Here is a 16,969-nt window from a genome sequence, read left to right on the forward strand (position 1 = left end):
CCACGAAGCCATTCCTAAAGGTATTAGCTCTTAAATGCGAACGATTAGTGGTTTTTGACCCTACCCATGTCACCTTGGTTACGAAATCTTCTAAATTATAACAATATAATTGCTTTGTATTTTCCACTAACCAAATGTTCTTGCTGAGCAATTTGATTTTAAACTAGCTGGGCCCGTGAATTGCGAGTTTGAATTAAAAAAAAAAAGTTATTAATGTAGTCTAAGTTGCTCCTTATCACACCAGTTATCTGCTAGTGAATGTCCCATCAAAATCTGTCCAGCCATTCCAGAGATTAGCCGCAACAAACAAACAGACACAAACAAAAATCGTAAAAAAATGTTGTTTTGGTATATTTTCGGGGTAAGAAAAGGTTCGTCACCTTAAGATCTATTTTCGTGTGCTCAATATGAGCGATAATCTGGGGGCAAAGCAGTGCCCCAGCCAAGTCTCAAGCAAAACGGGCACGGCCGTACCACCTTTTCTCGAAGCGATTCGCGGCTGTTTCGCTCCCCTATATTTTCTTTATATTATAATTATAGTGATTTGGCAATTAGCACAAATTAAAAGCTGCTTACTGCCTGGAATTTTGCGTACACACTTATGCACTATAATTTATGTCCTGCGCAGTTTACTAGTCTTGGATGAGACTACTGCCGTAGCCGAAATTTGGTTGGGACAACCAAAAGAAAATAATATTGTGATATTAATGTTTACGCATATGGTGTGTGTAATTTTCATCTCCTCCAAATATGCTGTTTATATGTTTCATCTTGTGCACTTTGCCAAGTCACTATAATTATAATATAAAGAAAACTATTGATACAATTAATAAATGTTGATTTATAACTACAAAATATTTTGAAGAGGACTTGGCTTCTATGAGATATTTTTTTCTAATCACATTTTTGAAGTTGCATTTTTGACAAATTTTGAAAAAAGCTAAAAAACGTGATAGCTCAAAAATATTTCACTTTTGGATTATGCATATGGGAGCTAAAATTATTGCAAATTGTCACCCCTATCACCTACTAGCGGATGTACGTCGAATTACCAATAATATGTAAGCAGAAAACATGTCGAGTACACGAATGTAAAAAAGGCATCATAAATTCCGATAAAAAGGTCGTGGATGCACGCTTATACCTGATTTTCAGTCGCACCTCACATGCTGCCAACACGGCGGATAATTTGCATAATTAAAACTGTAAATAGGTGTTGTAAATATTGTTTCAAATATTACATGCACTAATGAATTTTTTGTCATATATAAAGCTATCAAGTTAACGGTGGTCGAGTAGCGTGTACATCGGTTTTCATTGGTTCGATTCCCGGCCGAAAAGTTTATTAGTTTTATATGTTGTCTTGGGTTTGGGTTTTTGTGGTACCATCTTTCTTTCTTATGTTCCATAACACAAGTGCTTTAGTTTTACATTGATATCAGAGTAAGATACGTAAGGTTGTCCAATGTTGTCCTTGGAATTATATTGGATCACTCCATTGTTATCGCTTCGATGGATTCAGACCAGAAAATAACAATACTAATTATTGCTTCCATTTTCGGTAAAATATATGATGAGGGTGGTACCTACTCAGACGGGCTGACAAAAGACCCTACTAGTAATTAAGATTAGACTGTGATATTTTTACAGATTTCATAAGAGCACACATTGGAGCTGCGTTGAGCAGTTGAGGAAGTAAACTCCAAGTTTTGTTTAAAATAGATGAAGCTTATCTACTACTTCATAGATGATACTTCATACATTGACAATAAATTAAAAGTAAAGTCATTTTTAGATTAAATTTAGGCTGGAGGTAGTTTGAGTCCAGTGTAAGAAAATAGGCTACTTTTTTAATCCATCCCTTGAGGGGTAAATGGGAGTGTGCTATAGGTTATGTTTTGTATATTTCGTGCTAGTAAATTCGCAGGTTCAACTGGTAAATGATAACAATCTAAGTTGCAATATCATCGTCATTATAACAGCAAATTCGCAAAGCTTTGTAATATCCGATGATTCGAACATGACTGTTTTATAAAGCAACCATATTAATGCTGAAGTATCAGTAATAGTATTTTGTTAAAGCAATCAGGATTTATCGCGTAAAGCCAAATTTCTGCAAATCATTCATCGCCTTAGGTGAGTGGCAAAGCGTGTACCTACAATATCATTACGTGACTTGAAAAAAATCTCGGAAACATGAATCGTTTTCACTAATACGATATCATATACGATATTTTTGTGATAATAATATTTATATCAATCATTTATAGTTAAGATGGAACTGAGATAGTTTTAATAAGCATAGAAACATCTGGAGTGATTTGGGGATTACCACCTGCAAAAGTGTTTTGTCCTTGATATCTGTCAAGCAATATAGTTTATAGAAGTTCCCAAATTATCAGGATTCAAAGAAAATTGTAAAACCTGATTTAAATACAAATGGGAAAATGAAAGTTGTCCTAGATATGGAGGCAATTATTTATCTAGCATTGTTTTCTAAAAAAAATTCATGCAATTTAATTTTAAATTTGATCTATTTATTTAAATAATTGTACTTGACTTGTGGTCTGACGGAGAAAACGTTATAAGTAGGTCTGCGTATTAAAATCGAATGTAAAATTTTAAAAACTGTTAAATTAATTAAGTTTTAATTTCAATCTTGAACATGATCGAATCCTGTGAAGTAAATATGTCAAAAGATCAATTGAATACGACTTAATAATATTGCAAACATGTAATTCGTTCAAGTTATAGAAAAGTCTGCATTTTGTAAAGCATTCACTACTTACAACATCATACTTTTAGCTATGTTTTATGATTATGATCGTGTGAAACCACGACACATGCCAGTATATTAATTTATATACAAAAACATCAGCCTGTCAATCTCCCATTGCTAGGCCTCCTCTCCCTTTGAGAAGAAGGTTTGGACAGATATCGACCATCTATGGACAAAACACTTTTGCAGATTGTTATTACCAAACCTCTCCAGATGCTTTAACGCTTATTAAAACTATTTCACTTCTTCATCTCTACTTATCAATAAAGGGTAACAGTAATAGTCTTTCATTCTTCCACTGCTAGGCTAAGGCCACCTCTCCCTTTAAGAAGAAGTTTTGGGAACATATTCCATCACTCTGTTCCAATATGTTTCAGTTCTCCTTGATATGACGTAAATGCGTCTTGAGATGTAATTGCTAGTGACTTTATACCAAAACATTGAAACATGCATATAATTCCAAAACATATATAAATTAACTGAAAATTACCGAATCGCAAAATTAATTATTATTTTTCAAGGTTTCACATTTAAGTTTCATGGATCCAGGATTTAGAAGAAATATGGCATTTTTTGGATATATGCTATTTCATTAGCATATATATTTATAAAGTTTCTATTGCTCGCTAGATTTTCTTTTATATGTGATTGTAAGTTAAATCCAAGTTGGATTCAGGGTTATGAATATTTGGAGCTGAAATATTAAAAAGAAGCGAGAAATGAAATTGAAGATAATCTCTTAATAGAATAGTCATAAGGGACTTTTTTTCCTTTTAGTCTAAAATTGTAATATTGTAAGCTACGAGTGAAATTTATGAGTTATAAAATGCAGTAAGGGTAAAATTTTAAAAACTAAGTGTTCACTTTGTTTTTTTTATGGAATTGGTTAAGTGGTGGTAAGTGGTCACCATCACCCATAGATAATGACACTGAAATAAATATTAACTATTACTTACATCGTTAATGTGCCACCAACCTTGGGAACTAAGATGTTATGTCCCTTGTGCCTGTAGTTACACTGGCTCACTCACCCTTCAAACCGGAACACAACAATACTGAGTACTGTTATTTGACCGTAGAATAACTGATGAGTGGGTGGTACCTACCCAGGCGGGCTTGCACAAAGCCCTACCACCAAGAAAAGTCAGTGTTTTAACAATGCCGTTTGGATAACTCATTTTACCGGATATAATACCTCTATTAATAAATTTTTAACATTAATATGACGAGTTTTTTTATTGGAAGTATGAACATAACCTATGTTTCGTATTAAACATGTAACAAAATTGAAGTGTCTGTTTGTAATATTAAAATAACAGCTTTTACGAAATGTATATGTTTATATACACAGTAAGTAATACAATATTTGTGTGTCCATTTCGAAAGATTTTTATTAATGTACATCTACGTAAGCTATCAGTAAATGTCCTATCAAAATCGCAGCAACAACGGAACAAACAGACAAGAGAAAAAAAATATTGTTTAATTGTATGTATGTATCATGTACACACATATGCATTTGTCAAAGTTTTTATTTATATAGATAAAGAAAATCCTTCATGATATTAAACTAAAGAGCGAACTGTTACTTAAATAACACAACGTTAATAATTTACTCTCATAATACGTTAAAACTTCTGGTATACGCTTACTGAATCACGTCATTAAAGCAAGCTAACTGGCCCCGAGAGCTGAACTAATACAGCTTAGTTTGAATAATAAAGTATGATATTACACGAACTATGTAACTTTTCGTCCGCAAAACCTCATATTCGGGCTTTGTGATATCTTGATAATTTATAAGATTGCTTGCAGCATTCTATGTCACGAAAATTATGGGATTTGATTCATAAATAATACTAGTAGTGGCCCGCGGCTTCGCTCGCGTTTTAAATAAATAAATAAATTTGAGACAACATCACATACATTACTCTGATCCCAATGTATGTAGCTAAAGCAGTTGTGTTATGGAAAATCAGAAGTAACGAAGGTACCACAAACACCCAGACCCAAGACAACATAGAAAACTAATGATAATCTATATCGACTCGGCCGGGAATCGAACCCGGGACCTCGGAGTGGCGTACCCTTGAAAACCGGTGTACACACCACTCGACCACGGAGGTCGTTTAAGGTATAGGTTGTCATTTGTCAGGCAAAAAAGTAGCCTATGTCCTTTCTTGAAGATCAAGTTTGCTTCATACCAAATTTCATCATTATGTTCAGCGGTTTTGTCGTAAAAGAGCGACAGACTTTACTTATTTTCACATTTTTAATATTAAAATAAATTATTTACAACAAACTGAACTTTCTGACTTTATTTAAGTTTATCTAAAATTAGTAAATTGGTCTAAGAGGGATTTGATCACATTTTATTGGATTTTGTGTATTTGAAGATTTCCATTAAACGAGGTTTAAGTAGTTTGCCTTTTGAGCGATTTCGGATCACGGTGAGAAATCTTCACGGATATTGGCCTTTGGGTAAGAGATACTATACTGCACATGTTTGTATGTGTTAGTCAACATATATGTACTAGATTTTCCTTTTTTTTTTGGTGGTAGGGTGCTAGCCCATCTGGGTAGGTACCACCCACTCATCAGATATTCTACCGCCAAATAACAGTACTCAGTATTGTTGTGTTTCGGTTTGTAGGATGAGTGAGCCAGTGTAACTGCAGGCATAAGGGACATAGCATCTTAGTTCCCAAGGTTGGTGGCGCATTGACGATGTAAGGAATAGTTAATATTTGTTACTGCGTCATTGTCTGTGGGTGATGGTGACCACTTACCATCTGGAGGCCCATATGTTCGTCCGCCAACCTATTCTATAAAATAAAATAAATAATAAATCCGTTGCGACAGTAATTTGACTGATCGAAGAGGACTTAGATTCAAGTCCACTAGGGTACTTTCAAACTCAGAACTGCTACCTTAATAAACTTGAAGTCCGGCCCAATATCTATTTATTAGCCATATGCCATTTCCGATAGACTAATGAGGTAATCTTAAGCGTATAAATGTGAAAGTTACTCCGTCTTCTGTCGCTCTTTCACGTCCAAACCGTTTAACCGAATTTGATGAAATTTGGTATGAAGCAAACTTGAAGTCCAAATAATATAGGCTAGTTTTTCTGCCTAATACATGATAACCAACGCTCTCAAACGCAAGCGAAGCTGCAGGTGATTTCTAGTATAATATACATTTTAATTATTAATGAGCTATTGTAACGCATGCCAATCGTAAACTATAAGATAAGTTCAGTACAAGAACACATTCAAAATAAAACAATAAATGATTACGATCAATAAGTTTATTTCCTTAAATAACATCTTAAACATTAAATATTTACACAACCACATCTTATCATCGGAATTTAATTAAAAACAAATTGTCCACATAATTACAATCTTAGCTTTATTTAATTTAATTACAAATTACATCTATTGATTTAGCATAGGAAGTAATTATTACTTTTACGTATTCTAGATTCTAACGGTTATTTTTTATAAATGCTTTTAATGTTTTTTTGAATCGACAAACTGATATCAAATTTAATCTTATTTCATAAGACCACATATAATCATGTCATGTACATCTTGTCATGTTTTTTATAAATGGCTTTGCTTGGCAAAGACCACAATATATGGTCAAAAGAATTTACAATACGCAAATATAGCTTTTAAACCTATAGGATCTGATGACAATATTGACTGCTTCATTAAATATTTCCAAATTTAGTCAAGACTTAGTCTCACTATACTAAACTGCTATAGAAACATAGCTCTCTCAATTCAAGATCCTCCAAAACATATCTTGACAAAGAACCTTTAAGGAAAATAGGTGACGACTTAGCCCGAGTTCGCCATTTACGAAACCCTTACAATTTGCCTAAAAGGACGTGTCAATTTTCGTGATTCCACCAAATATCTTAATCCCAAATGGACGCAGACTAAATAATCCGCTAAGCTTTACAAAAAAATGGTATGAAAATGTATCTCGATAAATCGAATAATTTATTTCTCGTCAAATTTTCTCTCGATCTTAAATTCAAAATTGGAACTCAGCTTAACATTAAAATAATAAATACTTTTTGTTGTGTCCCTAAGATTCAATCTGTCGATTCAATTTTTAAAATAACAGTAATGTTCTATTACAAGATTAATATTTACAATATTAATGTAAATTCTAATATTTCTCTAGTTATAATTTGAAACAGAAACTAGCGAATATGACTGTTTGATTCAAGCCATTAATATTGAACGTAAATATTTCCGTTATCTTCGATAGTTCAATGAATTGATGGCAAAGATCTCAAATTGGGTATACTAAAGGTTCTAGCATTGCCATTTAACTTATCTTTACATAATATCATAATAAATTTGTATGTATTGCATGTTTGTACTTTCACTATTTTAAAACCTTCTTGAGTTACTCGTGACTTAACCATTTGGTGATTTCGGAGAGAGATCGCAATAAAATAGAAAACGATTGTAGTTCATTGTTCTGTTAATCGAAGAATCTGATGCAGAATTACAAGTTTTTAAATAATTACAATGTATTATAGGATAAAAAAAGTCCAAGCCAAAACTCTAACAGCTGAAGTTCTTCTCAAATGATTTGTACAACGATGGACACTCTGTGTAACTCATAAATACTATACATATCAGATCATCTATCACCACCAAAGTTGTTCAAATCGAAAGTACATTACTAAAGTAATTTTTGAATGTGAAATAAGGGAGTTACCTCCTTCAATGCAGGCTTAATATGTCAACGAATAAGTCTTCAATGTACAGTATCCAATAGCATTGCTTCGAGTTGCAGACATTTCCTGAAACACGTTTCATTGCTTTTATAATCAAAATTGAACTTTAATATCTTGCTTTAACGTTCAATTCTGTATGTTCGAGATCGTTTCATACAATTTCAAATAGACTATGGCGATCTTATTATGTACCTCGAAGGATGAAGTTGCTAATATAGAAGCTTTGGGATCTTGTCACTGTTCCTGATAAATTAGAACGCTTGTTATTTATTTGATGCCAACTTTAACTGTGAAAATGGAAATTGGTATAACAGAATTCGCCTTATAACGAAAAAGCATTAAGTCTCAAAATATGATAAAATATTTTTGTGTTTTTCAATAATGATCATTGTTACCAATTCTTCCTAGCATTTTCCGTCACTTCTCCGCGGTCTGGCTATTGCTTTTATTAAGATTTGGCAGGTGTTCAATTTTTATTATAAGATTGCCATCCGACCCTTTATCGGATACCGAATACAAAATTACATTAGAATAAATTTCATCAGATATTTAAACAGCCTTCATCTCAGGAATCGTTTCTGAAATACCCAGATCAACACCTCTGAGGTTGTAACAAAATAATTAATAAACAACTTTGTTGTATTATTTATTCTTCTTCTAAGTATTATTGATATTACGTCAATTAATAATATAACTTAATTGTTACTTCATAACATTAATATATAGCTGTCGTAATGAAATTGTGTTAATCTAAGGATTTACTGATGTGCATACTAAAATCCTCCATTAGTATAATTACGCCGAGGTTTCACTCGCGTCATTACTTTGATTTTTATTTCTCAGTCTAACGTCATAACGTGGAAATGCTATGAAAACAATCTTCAAAACGAATAAATAATATCAATTCAGAAGAGATAATTGCAAAAGAAAACAATGTAACAGTGCTTACGTTGTTTAATGATATAATAACTACTCATGTAAATAAATTTGAAATGAGCTATGTTCTGAAACAATCAAGTAGCTATGCGGAGCAGGATGGCAAATGACAATCGAGAAGCCCTCGTTAAAAAGACGGCCGAGATACCCTATTTTTTTCATGTCAAGGCCCTGAGGCCAGATTTCCAAGTATTCAAGAGTCGATGTTTTATGTATTCCCATTTCTTGGTAAGGTCAAATGTTAGTCGCTGCCAGAGCGTTATCGACTTTAATGTCTTGAAATAACAAGACATTTCGTTTAGATTTTTATTACCGCTTATGTCATTATTTGTAGTTTTCGAATCGTATGTTATTCAAAGTTTTTCGTTTGATGTATTTTTGAAATATGAATATCGATGGGAGACGATTTTGTCCAAAACAATCAAATGATTGTTTTTGAATAAAGCACGGTTTGTGTTTCGTTATAATCGATTTGTTCGAATTTTAAAATTGAATTCCAAACATATTTTTTTTTAAATAAAGAAAACGTTGTAAAACAAATCTTTCATACGATATTTAAATATTGTTGTTTTTGAATATAAACATTTCATTTTTTGTTGGATTTCAAAGTGTACTCTGAAAATTGAGGTCAATTCAACATTTCTTTGTGCAAATCACATTGAAACGTACTGTATCAAGAGATTTACATTTATTCTGTTTACAGATTTTATTCTCGATTCATTTTACATAAATATTCATGATTTTCTCTCGAATGAAATTCGAAAACCGATGGATCAATTTGCGTACCCTTACTTTGTAGCGATATTCGATTAATTATAAATTGACAATTAAAAGATGAAAATGAACGTAAAAGAATTTCTTTTAAATTAATTAAATATTCATTCCATAGATTTTTTCTACTTTAGTTTTTACAGGCTTCACAAAGACACTTTTTTCTAGACCTTAATAAAATCTCTGTTTGAAGAAATAACACGTATATGTTGCTTTGTTGATTGAAACAAGCACAAACCAAGGAACTAGCGAAAGCATAATATCTATTAATATATTAGTTCAACTTAATTTCCATTAAAAAATTAAACAACAAATTTTGGTAAAATTATCATCCAAAAAGTTACTAATCATCATTGGTGATTATCATATCATATCATATCATATTACCTTACTGTCATAATGATTGAGTTTATATCAGTATGCGTTTAAAACTATACGGATACATCTTTGCCTTTGTGAGTAGCATATTATCATATGTAATTTGTTTTAATTCATTTAAATGTACCGTTAGACTGTTTTACATAATATCTTTAATTGCATTTGTTTGGACAATGCAAACCAGGTTTTTATATATGTTAACACATCATTAGCATTTTAAAAGAAAACATTGCATTAACTATGAAAAATATCATAAGAGATTATTATTTAAATGCACGAATGTAATAAAAATTATCATACAACAAGTTATAATTACAAATTTCCAATGAAATTATTATCGAAGAAAATATTCATACATACTTATACTCCGAATTGGTTCACAAAGTATACTATCGTATATAAAAAAAAGGAGAGTTGTGTTATGCAATAATGTGACAATAAATGCAGTATTATATACATTTCTTATATAATTTTCAACTGTATACATTTGAACCATGTATATATTATTATTTATTTAAATAACGCTATAAAATAACTCGTTCTATATGTTCAAATTTTTTTCTTGGCATATTATTGCATAAGACCGTTTCTCAAATTATACTAGCAACCCATGAGGGTAACGATGATGCTGAGTAGTGCGGCTGACAAGGGGTACTGAAGGCGCAGCTGACCTCCGTGCTGCATGGCGGCTGGATGCTCTCCTGTTTGGGTCGAGAGATCAGAATAATCTGGTTAAAATGATCACAGAAATAATATAAAGGATGTATTAGTTAGTTATCAAACGAATAGGGCATTCAATGTCAGTTATTAGACTAGCAATCATAATTTCTTTTGAAAGTATTCAAATTGACTCAAGATCGTTTATAATATTAATAGCTGGGCTAAGGCCTCCTTGCCCTTTGAAGGTTGGAAGCATATTCTACCAAGCTGATCCAATTCGGTTAGTCGAATTTACATGTGTGGCAGAATTTGAAATTAGACACATACAGGTTTCCTGTCTATGTTTTCCTTCCCGTTGAGTTCGATGAATTATAAATACAAATTAAGTTATCATTAGATACACATCTGATTATCATAAGATGTACGCGCTATAATCACCAAGCCATCTCGGCCCCAGAAGATGATTTACTTTATTCAATGTATTATCTATTACCTTTTGACCCCTGAACACATAAGCTTGAATAACTACTCGTGGACAATTATAGTATCTATTAAAAGATACTATACGAAGCAAAACGATCATTTTCATATAAAAGTAGATTATAACGCCTGACATCAAAGTAATTAATTTTCTGCTAAAGCTATATTTATCGAAGTGATTATTTTATTTCACATCGAAACTACGAAAGAATATGTATATATAGAGTATATTATATGTGATTTTTTTGTGTAATAATACAATCGTAAATGATCTTTATGAGTGCGCTGTAATTCAAGAAAATTTGGCAACATTTTTGGTTATCTCTCCGCAATTTTTGGACATGATCCAGTGATAAGAATTTGCCCGCGAATCGTAAAAGAAGGTTATGGCAATCGTATGTTTTCAATTATATTCCTTTGTTATCTTGTCATTTATAACATGTTCTATTTCAAAAGGAATTTGGCAATGTTATGTGGATAACGAGAATCTTTTCAAATTAAAATCAAAGATATAATTTCTCGGTAATTCTTTGTACGTATTTTGTGTTCTCGCTGAATTGTAATATCCTAGTCTAGTCAATGTTCTTCAAAGTCTTTTGTGATTGCCTTGAGCACTCATCATTCATTTTAAGTGCTACTGAGATCGGATCAGACAATTTAAATCTCGACGCGATTTAATTAACTTATTTTTTAAGTAATGTGTATTTTAGGAGCCGATGGCCCAGTGGCCAGAACACGTGCATCTTAACCAATGTTGTATTATTACCATTTGCTTAACTTGTGTTAATTATTCATCTCGTGCTAAGCGGTGAAGAAAAATGACGTGAGGAAACCTGTGCATGTGTCAAATTTCATAGAAATTCTGCCACACGTTCTGCACCACGCTGTTCCACTGCCTGCATTGGAACAGCGTGGTGAAATATGTGCCGAACTATCACCTTAAAAGTCCTTAACACAGCAGAGAGAAGTATACAGGCTGTTGTTGTTGTTATTATTATTGTCTAGTTATTTTTACTAATAATTTTCGCTTACCACTTAAAACATGTACGAGAACAGATCTCGGGTTAGCATTGGCCGGAGCGCAGGTGTAGCGCCCGGAGTCAGGAGTTCGCGCCTTCTGCACGAGAAGATGGGACGTTGTCATTTCCCCCTTTTCGGTGATCACTGATACACCACCGCGTGGAGAATCATAGTTGATTTCCTGTAAATATTTCAGAATTTAGTATTGTCATACTTATTTTATTAGAAGAAGTTTATTATTTACATCAACCAAAATATTTTTGCAATAGAATAGACAAATAATTATTATTTTCCACCAATGAACAATCTAAATATACTTATTTTTGTCCTGATTAAAAAAATAGAAACGATTTCGTTGTGAAGGATCCTAACGCAAACTTGCTATAAAATGCATTATATGCAGTAGACTGAAATTTAATATATAAACATTGGAGGTCACTCAAATATTATGGCATTTTTCCTACCAATGTTTTCTTTCATAATAAAGGAATGAATTATGAGACCAAATCAGCAGAAAAAAAAATATGATTTAAACTAACAATATTGTATTATGAGCTACATTTTCAGAGCACTGTGTCATATTGGCTTTAGTAATTGAAGCTTGACCACCAATATTTGGTCATCACAACAGTATATTGGTTAGGATGGAACGCGCAAGTCTAGAATAGGCTCATGCATTCTTGACATTGAAGATCTCTATTGTGATGCTTAGGTCACGTACATTATGACAACAAATTTCATGACGCAAATACACGTGTAAGACTTTTATTATGAGCTAGCTGTGCGCGGGACCTAGCACGCGTTTTTATTTAATAAAAAAAAATCTTATTGTAGCCTAAATTACTCCCTATTAAATCAAATACCAGTGAAAGTCCGGTCAAAATCGTTTGATTCTCGTTGGTCCTGTGATTAGACCACAAACAGACAGGCCGACGGACAGAAATTGTTAAAAAAAATATTTTGGTATATGTACCATGTATAGATACATATGCAGTGAAAAAAGGGCTATTCTTATATTACAAACAGACACTCCAATTTTATTATATGTATGTATAGATGAAAACAAGGCTGTTTTTGTCATTGGGATTATGTAAAGGGTAAAGGTAAAATTTTCAACGTTTGAAAAATTCAACGGATGAAAGATTTTTGACGAAGTTAATAGCACGCGAGTATATTTACAGGAAGTATTTTGTTTTACAGAATATCGCAGAACACATGCAAGGTCTGTTGAGTATTTTTTGATATCAGAATCTCGAGAAAAGATGCAAATGACGCTTTCATTTTCTCATCAATTTTCATTCAAAATGCGCTCCGCTGAGATGAATAATGTTTTTCATAATCTATTACCTGCAAGGAAAACTTTAACGATGTCAAACGTAAAATAAAAACTCTCTAAATGAAAATTAATGCCCTTCATAATTTTGAAAAAAACAGCCCTCAAAAATATTGGTGCTAAATTGTATCAAATCTATAATAATATTATTAATGAAAAAGTCTCTCTCACTCTTAAGTGTCAGTAACGCTTCTACGGTCAATCTATTGAACCGAATTTTATGAAATTTCATCAATAAATCATAAACAGCCTTTTTAAATTTTCCACTGCCGGGCTAAGGTCCTCCTCTCCTTTTGAGAAAAAGGATTGTGAATATGCTATACACGCTGCTCCAATGCGGGTTAGTACACATGTGGCGAAATATTGTTGAAATTAGTCACATGCAGATTAAACATATGAATATTCAGTGGTGCTTGCCAGGGTTTGAACCCGCCATCATCGGTTAAGGTACACGCGTTCTAACCACTGGGCCATCTCGGCTGTTGTGTTAATAAATTTGATATGATGCAATTGTGAGGGACAGGACCTTTGTACCTAAAACCTACGAACCTAAAAACTGAAGATTTGAAAACTTTCGGCGTTTATAAAACACATTATTTCGACTGAAGCAATAATAATTCAAATCCTCTGATAACTTTTTTCCAGATATCCAAAGATTTGAATAATGTAACAGAACGCATGATGTTTAACTACTATGCAGAAGTCAATAAAAGTTTATCTAAAAAACAAAGAATATACCCCAGAAAGACAGATTTAATCCAACATATAAGCCGAAAAATTAATCTAGTCTGAATTTTCAAATAAAATATATTTACACAGTAAGCGAAATTACCGCTTCTCAAAAGATATATTTTTAAAATTAATAAAAGTTATTAATGTGTACACGATCTACATTTAACTTTACCGTAAAATCAAACATACATCAAAATTTTTAAATGGGCTTTTCGTAATGAACTAGATCAGAAATTGGTATTTAACTATGGTCTCATAAATTTGAACCTAATGTAAAGTCTTGTGACTAAATATTGTGAAATTACTAAACCTAGCTAAGCCCAAATCACTTGATTCTTTATATTTGATATTTACAAGTAATTTCTCGTCAACTTCGTAATTGGCTTAGAAATAGTTTCAATACATCAAAGCAATATCGGCAGATGTCACAAACAGTTTCCTTGAATGAGACCTTTAGAAGAAAGGCATGCCCGAGAGACATGTCAATATACGTCAGAGCAAGCTTGAGCTGGATTCGATCTAACAATGGATTCGGGCTTTATTTTATTTTCTGGCAGCGCAATTGCGAGGTTGCTTGCAACTCATTTTGGCATGGATTCAAATAAGCCGTGAGTTTCTTGTGAATAAATCCAGAGGAACTTTCCTGGAGGGTGTTCGCCAAATGTTCTGCATCTCTGATTGCGTAATTCGATGCAAACAGATGTATGTGTGGTGGCTTATATGTGATGTAAGCGGATTTACGAGAACGCGAGCCATTTGATAAATCTCTTACTGTTAAAGTTGCAAAGTTGGAAGATTTTTCGAAAATATTACTCAGCTGAGACGATATATGCGTGTATTGTTTGACTATATTTTGGGTTATGCTCTTAGTAGAACGAGTTTTGTTTGGTGTCTTGAATTTACAATTGAAGTACAACGATCTTACATGTACAGTCAGGGTGCGAAAAGGTTAGTCACCTTAAGATCTATTTTCGTGTGCTCAGTATGAGCGATAATCTGCTTTACCGATCGAGAATGACATATTGCATTGCAATGATTTGATGTTTAGATTCAAAACGTACTACGAGCTTAAGACTTGATAAAGGAATTAATTTGAAAACTGACGAAGGTTTTCTTACTCTGACTGTTTATTACGGCATTATGGTCAATTGTGTGAATGTAATTATATTATAGTAGCTATACACTACTACATTGTTATCTTATTAGTAAAAAAATAACATATCATTATGACGCTAATACCTGAATGTCAATTCGCCGCCAACTGTAATTATATTATACAACCGGATTACAGAAAATCAGGGAGTTCGTGTGCTTATTTGGAGGTATTATAACTGATAGCAGGGATATATTAATTATAATATTGAGCCATATTTTAAATATAAGTATATACATTCAACACAATGTGTTAAATGCTAAATTTTTGTTCATGATGTGTTAAAAAGCAGACTGCCTTTGTTAACGGATAGCGATTTTGTATATGTTGTATTTTTTTATGTATCTCAACACATACATGGTCATTTAAATAGATAATCATCCTTGGCAAAGCCTTTATTGTAGAACCTTTAGATATTAGTTTTAATGCCATATAAACAGTAATATAGCCATATTTATTTAGGCTTTAAACATAAATTTTATGATTTCCTACATAGTTCCGTAGATTTTCTTTAGTATGTATAACGCATGACCTCAATTGTATATTAACTGCGAGTCACATTATATAGGGAAAGGTCAAATAAATTTATTATTATATAACGTCCTCCTGATCGATTACGGTCACAGCTGCTATTATCAAGATTAGCCATCTGCGCGGGTCACATTATAGAACAAAATTGCACAATACACAACCTATTTCCATAATATCTTAATATACGAATATATGTTATATCGATACAAGTGAAAAGGTCAGACAGACTATACAGGGCACATATAAGACAACGCAATCGCTCAAACACTGAGGTGGTTGATAATATTGAAACTGCATTGGCCTGCGGACTGGATTTACTAAACTAAGGACTAAGTCTTATAAGTTGATAGGTAGGCAGTCTGGCAAGTGGACCACCTCGTGGTACATGATCGCCACAACCTATAGATATTGACGTTATAAGAAATAATAAACATTTACGATAATGCGCCAACCAACCTTTAGAACTAAGATGTCTTTTGCTCCTGTTACAGGCTTATTCAACCATCAAACCGAAATACAATAATATTAAGTATTGCTGTTTGGAGATAGAACATATGATGAGGAAGTGACACATATCCACAGGCTTGCGCAAAGCCCTACTACCGACTAAAGTAATGATAATTAGCTGATAATGTATAACTCTGTCTCATTATTGCAAACTTGTTGTTCTCTCTGAAATGTGTATCTAATATAATTTATTTGTATGTGTTGGTGATGTTTATTTCATAAGCTTTAGTATCACATGAACTAAACAACGTCTCATAAAACATTTAAAATCTTGGGAATGAGATGATGCTTCAAATTACAAAAATACATTTATTATAATTATTTATATTTCTTTCGCCAGTTCTTCACAGGTTCCTTGTTAAATTTCGAACCGGTGGTAGGTTTTGATTTAAGCAAGTGTAATTAATTCAATACTGAATAAATATTTTTAATTTTGACTTTGACTAATTATAGGAATTTTAGTACGAACTGTTTCTTATCAATACATTTCCTTGAATATTATAATACCATAAGTACCAAATTCTGAAAAACTGACGATCGAATATAAGATTTTTCCCATGTATCATATGTATTTACTCGCGATGTTTATTCCATAAAATTGAGCAAGAAATGAATTTTAACACTGGAATCTCTGACAAAGTAAGCACTGTCTGAATTTGATTCCGCAAATGTTCTTAATCAATATGTTCCATCCAACCCGACCCAGCTTTTGTTCTATTTGGCAATCTCTTATATCATTCATCCTCCAATATAATCTGCTCCAATTTATGAACGAAGTTTGTCAGGATGTTGACTTTTCCGTTTATCTTTGTTATTAGAAGTGAAAGTTAGTCTGTTCTCTTAACTTGAAGGTTATTTCTGATGTGATTATATATGACGTAGTCCTCATAAATATTATTTAATGATATTGTTATCCTTAAGGTG

General features: G+C 32.5%; 1 protein-coding gene across 2 annotated transcripts in view; it reads right to left on the minus strand.

The window, feature by feature from the left end:
• Window positions 1-6,139: 6,139 nt before the first annotated feature.
• The window catches only part of LOC124537211 (zwei Ig domain protein zig-8-like), a 252,669-nt gene continuing 241,839 nt past the window's right edge, over window positions 6,140-16,969 (minus strand). For both annotated transcript variants that reach the window (XM_047113965.1, XM_047113966.1), the window contains 2 exons: window positions 11,802-11,970; window positions 6,140-10,330 (listed from right to left, as the gene is read on the minus strand). In XM_047113965.1, coding sequence (XP_046969921.1) covers window positions 10,230-10,330; window positions 11,802-11,970 — 270 coding nt within the window. In that variant the 3' untranslated portion in view covers window positions 6,140-10,229. The remainder of the gene's footprint in view (window positions 10,331-11,801; window positions 11,971-16,969) is intronic.

The sequence above is a fragment of the Vanessa cardui genome, chromosome 18, assembly GCF_905220365.1.
Source record: "Vanessa cardui chromosome 18, ilVanCard2.1, whole genome shotgun sequence".
NCBI classification, from domain to species: domain Eukaryota; kingdom Metazoa; phylum Arthropoda; class Insecta; order Lepidoptera; family Nymphalidae; genus Vanessa; species Vanessa cardui.